The sequence below is a fragment of the Trichechus manatus genome, unplaced genomic scaffold (genome assembly GCF_000243295.1).
Source record: "Trichechus manatus latirostris isolate Lorelei unplaced genomic scaffold, TriManLat1.0 scaffold00154, whole genome shotgun sequence".
In the NCBI taxonomy this organism is placed as follows: Eukaryota; Metazoa; Chordata; class Mammalia; order Sirenia; family Trichechidae; genus Trichechus; species Trichechus manatus.
Genome location: NW_004444090.1, coordinates 6,390,427 through 6,402,449, shown reverse-complemented (window position 1 = coordinate 6,402,449; position 12,023 = coordinate 6,390,427). Strand labels below are relative to the sequence as shown.

Genomic DNA, 12,023 nt, shown 5'->3' with positions numbered 1-12,023 from the left:
AACCTTTTGGCTAGGCCAACAGCCGAGTGTGTAACCGCTTTAGTTCTAGCATTATTTTGCTAAATAGGCAGGGCAAGGGAAATTCTAACAAACCAGCATTTCCATGATAACTGCTTTGGTGAAGTTCTATCAAACGCTAAATGCCTGTTGAAATTATATACAGAAGATTTTTGTTATTAAAAAAAAGCAAAGAAATCACGAGGCTCTACAAAGTAGCTTAGAAAAACAAGTTTTCTATTTATTTAAAAATAAGTTTGTAGTTACTACATTGCAGGGACAGGAGTTCTTACACATACATTCTAGTTTGTATAAAAGGATTCGAAGAATTATGCATCAAAAACTAACATAGAAAGTGTCCACATAACAGTAAAGAAAGGTCCAATCAATATGTACAAAAAGAAAGGGCACTGCTATCCTGGTGGGAGACTGCCATTTATAACATGATACTCCAGGTTTCCAGAAGGAAGAAACAAAAATCTCAATAAAGCTAAATAATTTGTTTTTAAACTCTGTTACTTATTACATACAACAGATTTGCTTGTGTTTAACATTGTTTTCTGTACAAAATAAGCATAATTTTAATTTGAAAATGTGTCAGTTTCAACATTAACCTTCTAGGTCAGTTACTTTTTAAAAATTGAGCTACATTCTACACGTCTAAATATCATGTGACAGAATTTAACAGTTTTTCTAAAAGATCTTTAATAAGACCCCCATTTTCTTGTAGTTTTAATATGGTCCAAAAATGTAACTTTGTATTTTGTATAATTTTATAGTTTTATCATTGTGATAAATCAACACGCACAACCTTAAACTTAACCAGCATGTGTGTGCATATGCCTTATATGCGCGTACATATATACCATCTTGAACCTATTCTCCTAGTTCCTTAAACGTAGAAACTCATAGCCATTCACTATTACGTATTTGGTTTGTGCCATGTAAGGTTAATTTCCTGATGATTTTATCTGCATTAAAAAAAGTATTTCAATGCAGCGCTATCAAAACTAAAAATATATATTTATAGCTTATAATATTTTCTACTCGTTACTTTACAAGGTGTGTACAAGGTTTATCTCTGGAGCACCAAAAGTGGTACTTACACTCTGCTGACTCAATTTGACCTCTTCCTGGATACTGTATATAAAGTAATGACTTTTCATTTGGAGTGCTTAGCTAAAGTATAATTGAGAATAAAAGTAGTTTTCTTAGTAAATGTAATACTAACTTGAGTTCAAATCACTTGAAAATTTGGGAGACTGGGGGAGGAGTGCAAGGAGGAAAGCAAGGAAAAGGTGTATTTTTCTGATTTTAATAGGTGAAATAAATTCTTACCTAAATAAAACTAAATCACTGCTCAACCTGTTATGTTAGGAATACCTTCTAGGTATGGAGTAATTCACAGAACATAAAACTACTTCCCATTGTAACTTTTAAAATCATGTATTTTCTGTATATAACACTTACGCCCTTTAATCACTCAAGTATCTTGGTCCTTTCAACTTAAAAAAAAAATTCAGGTGAGCAGAAAAGTTAAATTTGTTTTCATTAGATAAACTGAAAACCAAAATTGCTACCAGCTGACATTTGAGAGGGATATATAGGTATGTATAAAATGGAATGTCAGAATTAAAGTAAATGCTGTTAATATTAGCAACATTTACGTTTTAAAATATAATTTGTAATATAAATCAGTCTCTGATTTATATTACAAATTATATTTTAAAACATGTAAATGTTGCTAATATCACACAAGCGAAAATGTTACTTGAATACATTTGTTGAAATGTCTGATTAATCTACTGCACTGCAGACAAAGGACAGTTCTAGATGTTAACATACACACTGCATGAAGATCTCGTCACTGACCAATGATTCTTATGTGATTTATTTCCAAGTAATAATAAATTCAGCCAATCCCATGTCTCAAATATGACCTTATCAAGCTCACAAATATTCTAGTCATTCTAGTTACATTTAAGGAGGAAGACAGTCTTGTAATAATGCCACTACATAGTCTTTAAATTTGTGGTGAAGCTGAGCAATAAAAAAATGAAAATGAGGCCAACAAATCTTTAGTTCATAAATATGTGCAGAAAACAGTCCAACACCACAATCTGTCACAATGGATAAAATCTTAAGAAGCTATGTATCTACTCCCCAGAGTTGCTGGACTGTAATTAGACTAGGTATTTAAACTGCTAATCTGCAACATTTATAATTTGTGTAAGAAACTCCCAGAGTCACTTGGGAGTTGAGGATGGGAGGAGGAGGAAAAGGTGGAGAATGTTAGGATTGGGTACTTAAAAATACATAGATTGATTCACACATTCCATGCATGTAACGAGTTATATTTCTGCAACTCTCAATTAATTTGAGTTTTTATTGCTCATCTAAGACAACTGCCAACATTGCCTTTTGGCATAAAACAGTACATAAATGGTGTCACTGTCTCAAAGAGGATATTTGTCTCCAAGTGGTAAAACAAAACAATGATATGGTAATGACTTAAATCTCTTAAGTCAACTTTTGCAATGTATAGAAGCTAAATTATAAAAATACAAAATCTAAATATATCTGGTGTTACTAATAATTTTTGAAGTGTTTCCATTACAAAGAATCTGATCCAAGTCATTTTTGCTTTACTAAGAAACCAGTGTCTAATAATGTCCAAATAAGGTCACAAATAGTGTCTTTAGAACAAGAATACATTTACTTGTTGCAGGAAGATGTTAAATACTCAGTTCTTTGCTCAAGAGTTAGAACTAATCCATACACTGTACTAGAGGTATATTACTCTAACACTGTGTATGCTCTTCCTTTTTCTGTACACACCTTAAAACTATATACACTTTATTACAAAAATGGATTTGATACAGTCTATTACTTTTTCTAACACAATGCAGATAACATCAGGAAATTACGTATTTCAAATAGACTGCCCTCAAAAGCAACAAATTAATGACTTAAATTTCAAACATACACACTATTATTTTTCAATGGTGTAATTGACTCATTTTACTATACAACCAAGCCATCCATTTCTGCAATATGAAGAGTTTACTGAATTTTAATTTTATAGTTAAATATTTTGTTAGAAAAAAATATACAAAAAAAACCCTGAAAATTTTGAATTATATTTTTCAACTGCAAAATCACAGCAATCCAGTTAAGATCTGGAAAATGGTTTACTTAATTTTTCACAGGAGGATTTCTGTACAAATTTAGTTACAAACAATCTAAAAAGCCCAAATGCATCACTTTCCATTCTTCTTCAAGACAGTTAAATGACAGCTAATATTTATCCTTACCAGAAATAAGAAATTATGTAATGTGTTTTGCCAGGGTTCAATGTAAAGTCTTTATTTTTCTACATCATGGTCATGCTGATACATATTTTCCCATCCTCACTTTTTAAAAATGTAGTATCTGAAAATTTTGATTACATTTTTGTACCATACCAGTTCTCAGAAAATACTACATTCTTTAAATTTTTAAAAAATGGACAATAATTTTTAAACAATAGAAATGGTATTTATGTTGGTTTTTAAGGTATAAAATAACTAAATGTACCATAAACAAATAAATAACTGCTTTCCTTTTCCATAGCAGTACATATAGCAATACATTCTCCTAAGTCATATAGTTATCATTTACAATAGACAACTTAATTTTACTAATGATGCAAAAAATAATAGAATACAAGGCACAATCATTAAATGGAATTTTTCTTTAGGGTGTATACTGACATACCAGCGTGATAAAGATACCGTAAAAAGTGCAGAAAAAACACAATGTGCAATGAGACCACTGTATAAAACATGATTGCATAAAAAGTGATTTGGCCTATTTTAACCTTTAATAATTGAAAATAACCAATCTTCCCCTAAAATTAAACTATAAAGTATGACATTTTAAAATTATTTTATTCTAGCACTATCTAAAAAATCCTGAAAAAAGAATTTATACCTGGGTAATAGTATATAAGTATGTGTTTGTATATATATTTAATTATACCCATTTATCAATATATACACATACACACACAGACACATTTCTCTGTAAGTCATTTTAGCCTATTAGATATGACTAAAGTTTAGAAATGACATTAATCCAGATTGACAAGTAAACATCAAATCCCATATCTTTTTCCTGTATTTTCCTTGAATCCTTTAACCACTTAAACATTTTCTCTAAAACATCTCTGTCAAAGGACCCGCCAGTGCATTATTTTCTACTATGAGTACCAAAAAAAGATACATCTCAGCATAACTCTTTAGTAAGTTGCTCTTTAGAATAATATATAGCCTTTTCCAGTATTGAAAATTGTACGCTGTCCTGACAGTCAAAAACAGGCTTTCTACTGCACTGATTCTCAGTCTTTGGCACAATAAACAGAGATTGAGTGATTGATATAAGAAATCAAGGTCTCAAAAATTAGACAGTCAAATGTTTTCCAATGTGGATATGTTTCCTTTTCATCAGTACATTTTCTCTTAAGTTTGGCAGAAATGGAATAAAGCAAAAGCCTCCTCTAGATTCTATAATTAAACTTTTTAGGGTATCAAATGTTGGGAATTTTATATTTATCTTTACTGGATACAAATTTCTTAATTTACTGCTACTCTGTGTAACATCTGTCTTCCTAGGGGCACGACTTCTGTTATCAATAGAAATGTACCTTGCTTGGTCAAAAATAAACATTTTAACATGAAATGCTCTATCACTAGGAATATTATGCTCCTTAAGAGTATAGCACAACTGTCTTTTCCATAAATAAATCAGGAATTCATCATAGGTCCTCAATTTCTTTTGTTTCCAACAGTGAACAAAATAAATGTTGAAATGCATAACCTATCTAAGGGCAATAAATAGCAAACATTTAAAATATATATGTATATATTTATATATATATTCATTTAAAGAAGTGAAGTGTCTTGTTTGTTTTTTTTTGCAAATCAAACCATAACATTCCCTAATCCATCATAGCAGCAAGGAAGCAGAAACCTTAGCTCTACTTACTCCTTAACTGTACCTGCTTTATAGATTTTGAAGTAAAGTTATTTTGGTACAAATTACCAACCAATTAAATTAGCTTTTGCCTTTTCAGTCAACTTTCGGACTCGTCCTCTACTGGAAGTTCCAAAAGTCAAAGAGGTGTCTTCAAACAACAGCTGCCTTTGCTCCTCCTCAGAGTCATCCTCATTATAGAAAGCTGTCCTTCGACCTTGGTTTCTAGTTCTCATGTGGGGTTCAGAGCCTTTAAGTTCCTCAAACTCTTCTTCCTCATCCACAGGGTCATCTGTCTTTTTTCGGTTACTTCTCCTTAGCATTTTAACACTTGTAGGAACCATGAGATCTGAGTCAAGTTTTTGTGTCTTCATCTTCCGTTTGGGTTTTCTGCCTCCACGACTCTTTTTCTGTAACAAATTCTCCTTTACAATATTAGTTTCAGAAAGAAAATTGCATGTTGAAGAAGGAACTACTTCATCTCTGATAGGATGCACATTATTTTGCTGTGAATTTTCTGGCTTTGCATACTGTAGTTTTTTGGGCTTTCTACCCCTTTTCTTGTGTATAACTTCACCACTACTGGTGGTATTAACTTCTACCTTAGGTTTCCTTCCAGGTCCCCTCTTCATAAGTTTTGATGGCTGCCCTCCATGGCCATTTACTTGAATGCTTCCTGGTATAAGAGCGTTGTTCTTACAATCTGCTAAAAGGGAACAACAGCACATTTTAGTACATAGACGCGCTTTTAGTTTGACCCTCAAACTATTCAATAAGGCCTATTGTGAACGTTATATATAATGATATAATCTTAAATCATTTTACCAAAATGAGAAAAAGAACCTAGAAAAAGTTAACAGTTTAACGGTATTATTTATTTTTTCATTAAAACGCACAGAAGAGAAAGAACCTTAATGAAGTTATCAATGACATCATTTTCATGTGAGGGACGTGAGGCTGAGACCAAACAAGTAACTTGTCTAAATTAATACTGTAAATTGATGATAGAAGTGGGAATAACCAAGGTTTCTTGCTCCTATTTACTACACATTCTATGTATGAGCGTTTTTTTCATTCCACAAAGTGACCTCATTCATTTTACAGAGCTTAACAATTACAAAACACTCACTGTTTACCTCATTAAACAGTTTTTTTCTGTACTCCTAACTTCAGGAAACTCAATTATGGAAAATAATCTTAGTTTAAAACTTATGAAGTCTGAATAAGTATATCAACCCTCTATTTCCCTCTGATCAATTTTATCTATGATGAAAGAAGGAATAAGGGAAAAATCAGATTAAAATTATTTTAACTCTTATCTGATCCCTTTCTAGAGATGATAATATCTCTGACATCAGAGAAAAATTTATAATCTAAATATTTACTTGCATTCTCAAGAAGTACAAAGGATCCCCTCTCCTAATCCTTCTATGCAAGGGGTTTGAGAGTATTTCTGCCAGAATAACAATTTTTTCTCTGTAAAACTTACCATGGTTTTGACATTTGTCATCTATCCTATTTACAAGAGTAAAAGTAAGTTAATCTTTGTCAAACATGAAGTTCTTGGAACTTTATATAAAAAACAGCTAAATGACAATTTTCCTTCACAGGCCTTTTTTGAAATAGCCCTATATCCTTAAGTAACTGAATGGCAAATGATTGATTTAATAATCATAAGGCAAACGGAGATTACATGCATCAATCAAAATGATGGGTGCCACCATCATCATGACTAAAATCCCACTAAAACTTCATGATAACTGTCATTATACTTCATTAAAAATAAATAAATAAGAGAAAAATAGTTGGAGATCTTTGTTGTTAAGGGGGGAAAAATGCCATGATCGTTTCAGACGACAGAAACAACTATCATACATGTATTACTCCAAACTCCTTTTTCTAAGATTCTGAAGTTTTTTGTTTGGTTGTGGTGGGTGATCTGCAAAGCAATATTTTAAAGGAAATATGCAGAAATGGAAATTGCTTTAAAGAGAATACTTCTTCATAATGGCTTTTTATTTATTTATTTTTTAGTCCTGGATTTGGATTTTATTGCTTTGTGAATAGCAAGAGAGAATGGTCAAAAGACTCATGAAGAAGCGTGGCCAAGATGGCAGCGTAGTCAGATGCTTCCAGTGGTCCCTCTTACAACAAAGACCCGAAAAAACAAGTAAATTGATCATATATGACAATCTAGGAGCCCTGAACGTCAAAGGCAAAGTTGAGGAATCGGACTGAGTGGCAGGGGGAGGGAAAGATGGTTCAGAAGCCATAAGGAGTTGCCAGACCTGACTGGGTGGGAGCCGGTGCCCTACTAGCCGGATCGGGTGGTGTGCACGGTGAGGCATTTTCCATGTCGGAAGAGACTGAGTGGTGAAGCGTCTGCTCAGGCCTCCGGAGCCAGTGAAAAGCGGCACCCAATCGGCAAAGGTAAGTACATGTGTTTAACCTACCACGTGGATCAAAAAACATCCTGTTTGGGAAGAAGTTCTCTCCTATTTACCTGCTCCCTCCCAGCTCTGCACCGGAGGGCCTTGTCATGCACCCTGGGCCATTCTCTCAGCCTTGGAGAGGGAAGATATTAACAAGCAGGGAAAAAATAATCTGCCAGCTCCCCTAAGCAGGAACTCAGGGCAGGCACAGCTTCTTTGCCTACGCACAAGCATAAGGGGTCCATGGACTTTGAATGCCTTTCACCTCTGCATAGACCTATGTGGGCCCATTTCAACAGTGTAGGCCCTCATTAGCACAGTACAACAGGGTATATACCTGAAGCCTAACTTCACTGTATCAGCTATATGATGGAGTGGCAGCTTCGTGACATTGGATACCAGTCTGCGCATTAAGCAGGGTCCTCACCTACCCATATCAGGGGTCTGAGGACTAGTGGCTCCACTCACGCCACCTAGCCACCCGCAACAGGGGTCCAAGAATAAGTGGTGCCTCTCAGTCCTTACAGCCAACAGCACTGGGTGCCCATAGTTTGAATGCAAAACCCACCCACCTACGCACTCTAAGGAACAGGGACATGCTTCCCTCCCAGACACTGAGGGGCAGCCGTCAGCCCCCCGCCTTGCTCAGCATGTGACCCCCTACTGCAGCCAGATACCTATGCATACACCAATCACCCCTGCCTGTCTAGGACTGTAGGTGAGAGCCTGCACCACACACTTCGTGACCGACTATCTGGACACTTGGGCTGAATCCACACAAGAAACGTAAACAGACTCCTGGGCACACATACCTAGTTACAGATGTAACCATCTGGTAACAAGACGTTAGAGCTTCAAAGGTGCCAATAATCAAACCAGCTCACAAAAGCAGACTGTTTGGGCATATCAAAACAAAACAAAGCAAGAAGCTAGGACATAGAGAGCAAACATAAAATAAATAAATAACTTATTGGTGGCTTGGAGACAACAGTCAATATCAAATTCCATAAAGAGGTAGACCATGATGGCTTCAGCAAGCTCCCAAAACAAAGAATCAAGAAATTTTCCGGAGGAAGTGAATTTCTTGGAATTACTGGAGGTAGAATACAAAAGATTAATATATAGAACTCGTCAACAGATCAGAAAAGAGATTAGGCAAAACGCAGAGCAAGCCAAGGAACACATAGACAAGGCAACAGAGGAACTTAAGAAGTTTATAGAAGAGCATAATGATAAATTTAATAGGCAGCAAGAATCCACAGACAGCAATTAGAAATCCAGAAGATTAACAATAAAATTTCAGAATTAGACAATTCAACAGAAAGTCATAGTAGCAGAAGTAAGGCAATGAAGTCAGAATTAGTGAGATTAAAGATAAAGCACTTGATGCCAACTTGTTTGAGGAAAAATCAGATAAAAGAATTTAAAAAAAAATGAAGAAACGCTAGGAATTATGTGGGACTCTATCAAGAGGAATAACCTATGAGAGACTGGAGTATCAGAACAGGTGGGGATAACAGAAAATACAGAGAGAATTGCTGAAGATTTGTTGGCAGAAAACTTCCCTGATACCATGAAAGATGAGAAGGTATCTACCCAAGATGCTTATCGAACCCCACACAAGGTAGATTCCAAAAGAAAGTCACCAAGACACGTTATAATCAAACTTGCCAAAATCAAAGATAAAGAGAGAATTTTAAGAGTGGCTAGAGATAAATGAAGTCATCTACAAAGGAGAGTCAGTAAGACTAAGCTCGGACTACTCAGCAGAAACCATGCAGGCAAGAAGGCAATGGGATAACATATATAAAGCCTTGAAGGAAAAAAAATTGCCAGCCAAGAATTATATATCTAGCAAAACTGTCTCTCAAATATGATGGGAAAATTAGGGCATTTCCAGATAAACAGAAGTTTAGGGAATTTGTAGAAACCAAACCAGAATTATAAGAAATACTAAAGGGAGTCCTCCACTTAGAAAGTCAATAACATCAGATTAGAACACAGGACAGAGCAACCAGATATAAGCACCGACAAGAAACTCACAAGAATAAATCAAAGCTAAAAGGCTGAAAATAGGGAGACAGAGATGTCGATCTGTAAAAGATGACAACATTAAAACAAAAAAGAGGGACTAAAAAACGTAGTCATAGATCTTTCATACAGAAAGGAAGACAAGGCAATATAAAGAAATAAAAGACTGGTTTAAACATAGAAAAATAGGGGTAAATATTAAGGTAACCACAAAGGAAACAAACAATCCTACACATCAAAATAAAACACAAGAAAAACATAAAGACTCAGCAATTACAAAATCAACAACAATGAAAAAGATTAAAAGAAAATAAAGAAAAATGACTCAGCACAGAAAATTATGTAGAACAAAGAAACTGTCAATAACACACAAAAAAGACATCAAAATGACAGCACTAAATGCATACCTATCAATAATTACACTGAATGTAAATGGACTAAATACACCAACAAAGAGACAGAGTGGCAGAATGGATTAAAAAAACTGTCTATATGCTGCCTCTACAAGAGACACACCTTAGACTTAAAGATACAAAGAAACTAAAGCTCAAAGGATGGAAAAGACTCATGAAGGTGAGAGTCAGTAGCAGAGGGAGAAAATAACACCCTTACTTCCTGACTCCCACAGTACAAATGACTATTCTTTAGACTAGTGGTTTTCCATAGTGTGTGTGTGCGTAACAGTTACATACTCTCTACCAAATGGTAACATTTAAACTGCTTGAGAAACCTGTATCTCTTTTTTGTTTTACATTAGGACTTCTGACAAGGGTTCTAAATATTGAGTCCATGTACCCACTGCAAGGATTCCATCAACCCCTTGGAATTGTCCAAAATTTTGTGTGGATATGCACACGTACATTTTTCTGAGGAAAGGACAATAACATCCATCAACTTTACAAAGCAATATATAACCTAAGAAGGTTAAGAAGTAATGTGGGTCCCTTAAAAAGGAATTCGTAAGTTTAAAAAAAATTTTAACAACCACTAATCTGGACCTGTGTTGTCCAATAAGGTAACCATTAACCACAAGTGGCTATTAAGCTTTTGAAATGTGGCTATGCAACTGAGAAACAGAACTTCCAATTAAATTAAACTTAAATATTAAAGCAGTGTAACATTTGCAAATACTGATTACATAATGAAATTATAATTTTGATATAATGGGGTAAATAAAATATATTGTTAAAATTAATTATCTGTTTTCACTAGATAAGGCTCCTACAAAACTTAAAAATTACGTATGTGGCTCACATTATATTTTGTCTTGGACAACACTGCTCTTGAGTCTAACACTGTTAATTCAGGTGTATTTATGTAACAAACCACTGTTAGTGAGTTATTTCATAGCTGATATCAAATTTTATACTGTACTGGTACTTCTTGAGTATTTTTAATAGTCAAAAATAAGTCAAACTGGCTACTAGACTTCCCCTACTGTAATGGTAGAATGATATTAACAATTCCCTATATACATCTGATTTCACTAGGATTCAGGAGTAATAAAAGCAAGGCCAATATAAATATTCAAAATTTTGTTTAGGTTTTGTAATAATGCAAATTAGAAATTATTTATTGCATATAAACCTAGGATCTCTTTTTATTTCTACAGAGCAAGCTTTACTTGTGTTTTTAAATTTAATGACAGATTAAATTTAAATTTAGAGTCTGCTTTTGGCACAGACTACAAATCAAAGAATGTCTCACTAAATTTATTAACCAACACAGGATATATGAATTTTAAACGGGCATCCTGAAAAAAGATATAAATGATAACTTCAACAAACCCATCATCTGTAAGAGGGCTCTACTGTATCTTGAAAGACACCAATAATACCGTACCTTGCTCAATGACGGCTGATGACTTTGAAAGAGTCGATGCCTTTGTGAGTACAGATGACTTCATTTTACGTTTGACTGGCTTTTCCATGTTTTCTTTTGCAGAATTATTCCTAGTGCCATGACTAAAACTGGACTGAGCAGGACTTGAAAGAGTATTCAAGTTGGTTTTGGAATGTTTCATGGAATTCTCCAGTACTAAAACACACACACACACACAAAATTACAAGCTAAGGGTTATTTCTGAACCTGAAAATAAAAGTTTGAGATTGCTTCTAACTGTAATTGCTTGAATTAGGCAAGATGATAAAACCTGGGGGATGCTTAAAGCTTCTTCCTTAAGAAATCTGATTTCAAACAGGAAAAAGGCACACACAACTAGAAACTGTTTCATAGTTCAGTTCTTTTAGATGCTGTATAGTCACACTTAGATATTATGAAGGCAAGTCTTGGCAAACTGCTAGCAACTCTAGGTACTAGGATTTAAATTCAGGCATTCTGGATCACAGTTCTCATTTTTAAACATTATTCTACACTGATACTCCTAAACCTCAATTTTTTTCTCATTAAAAAAAAATTCTAAACAGCAAAACATAACAGAAAATAAAAATAGCAATGTCTGCTGGAAAAGCTTAAATAAATTTATTTTACCCCCCCCATATATATATATATATATAGAGAGAGAGAGAGAGAGAGACAGAGAGACAGAGA

At 34.2% G+C, this 12,023-nt stretch overlaps 1 protein-coding gene across 6 annotated transcripts in view; it reads right to left on the bottom strand.

Annotated features, from left to right (window-relative positions):
* Positions 1–217: 217 nt before the first annotated feature.
* Positions 218–12,023, bottom strand: part of PHIP (pleckstrin homology domain interacting protein) — a 146,893-nt gene continuing 135,087 nt past the window's right edge. For 2 of the 6 annotated variants that reach the window (XM_023740404.1, XM_023740405.1), the window contains exons 35-36: positions 11,316–11,510; positions 218–5,716 (exon numbers count right to left, since the gene is read on the bottom strand). In XM_023740404.1, coding sequence (XP_023596172.1) covers positions 5,076–5,716; positions 11,316–11,510 — 836 coding nt within the window. In that variant the 3' untranslated portion in view covers positions 218–5,075. Of the gene's footprint in view, positions 5,717–7,298; positions 7,460–11,315; positions 11,511–12,023 lie in introns of all 6 variants that reach the window. The other 4 variants (XR_002825583.1, XM_023740401.1, XM_023740402.1 and 1 more) reach the window with 4 other exon arrangements.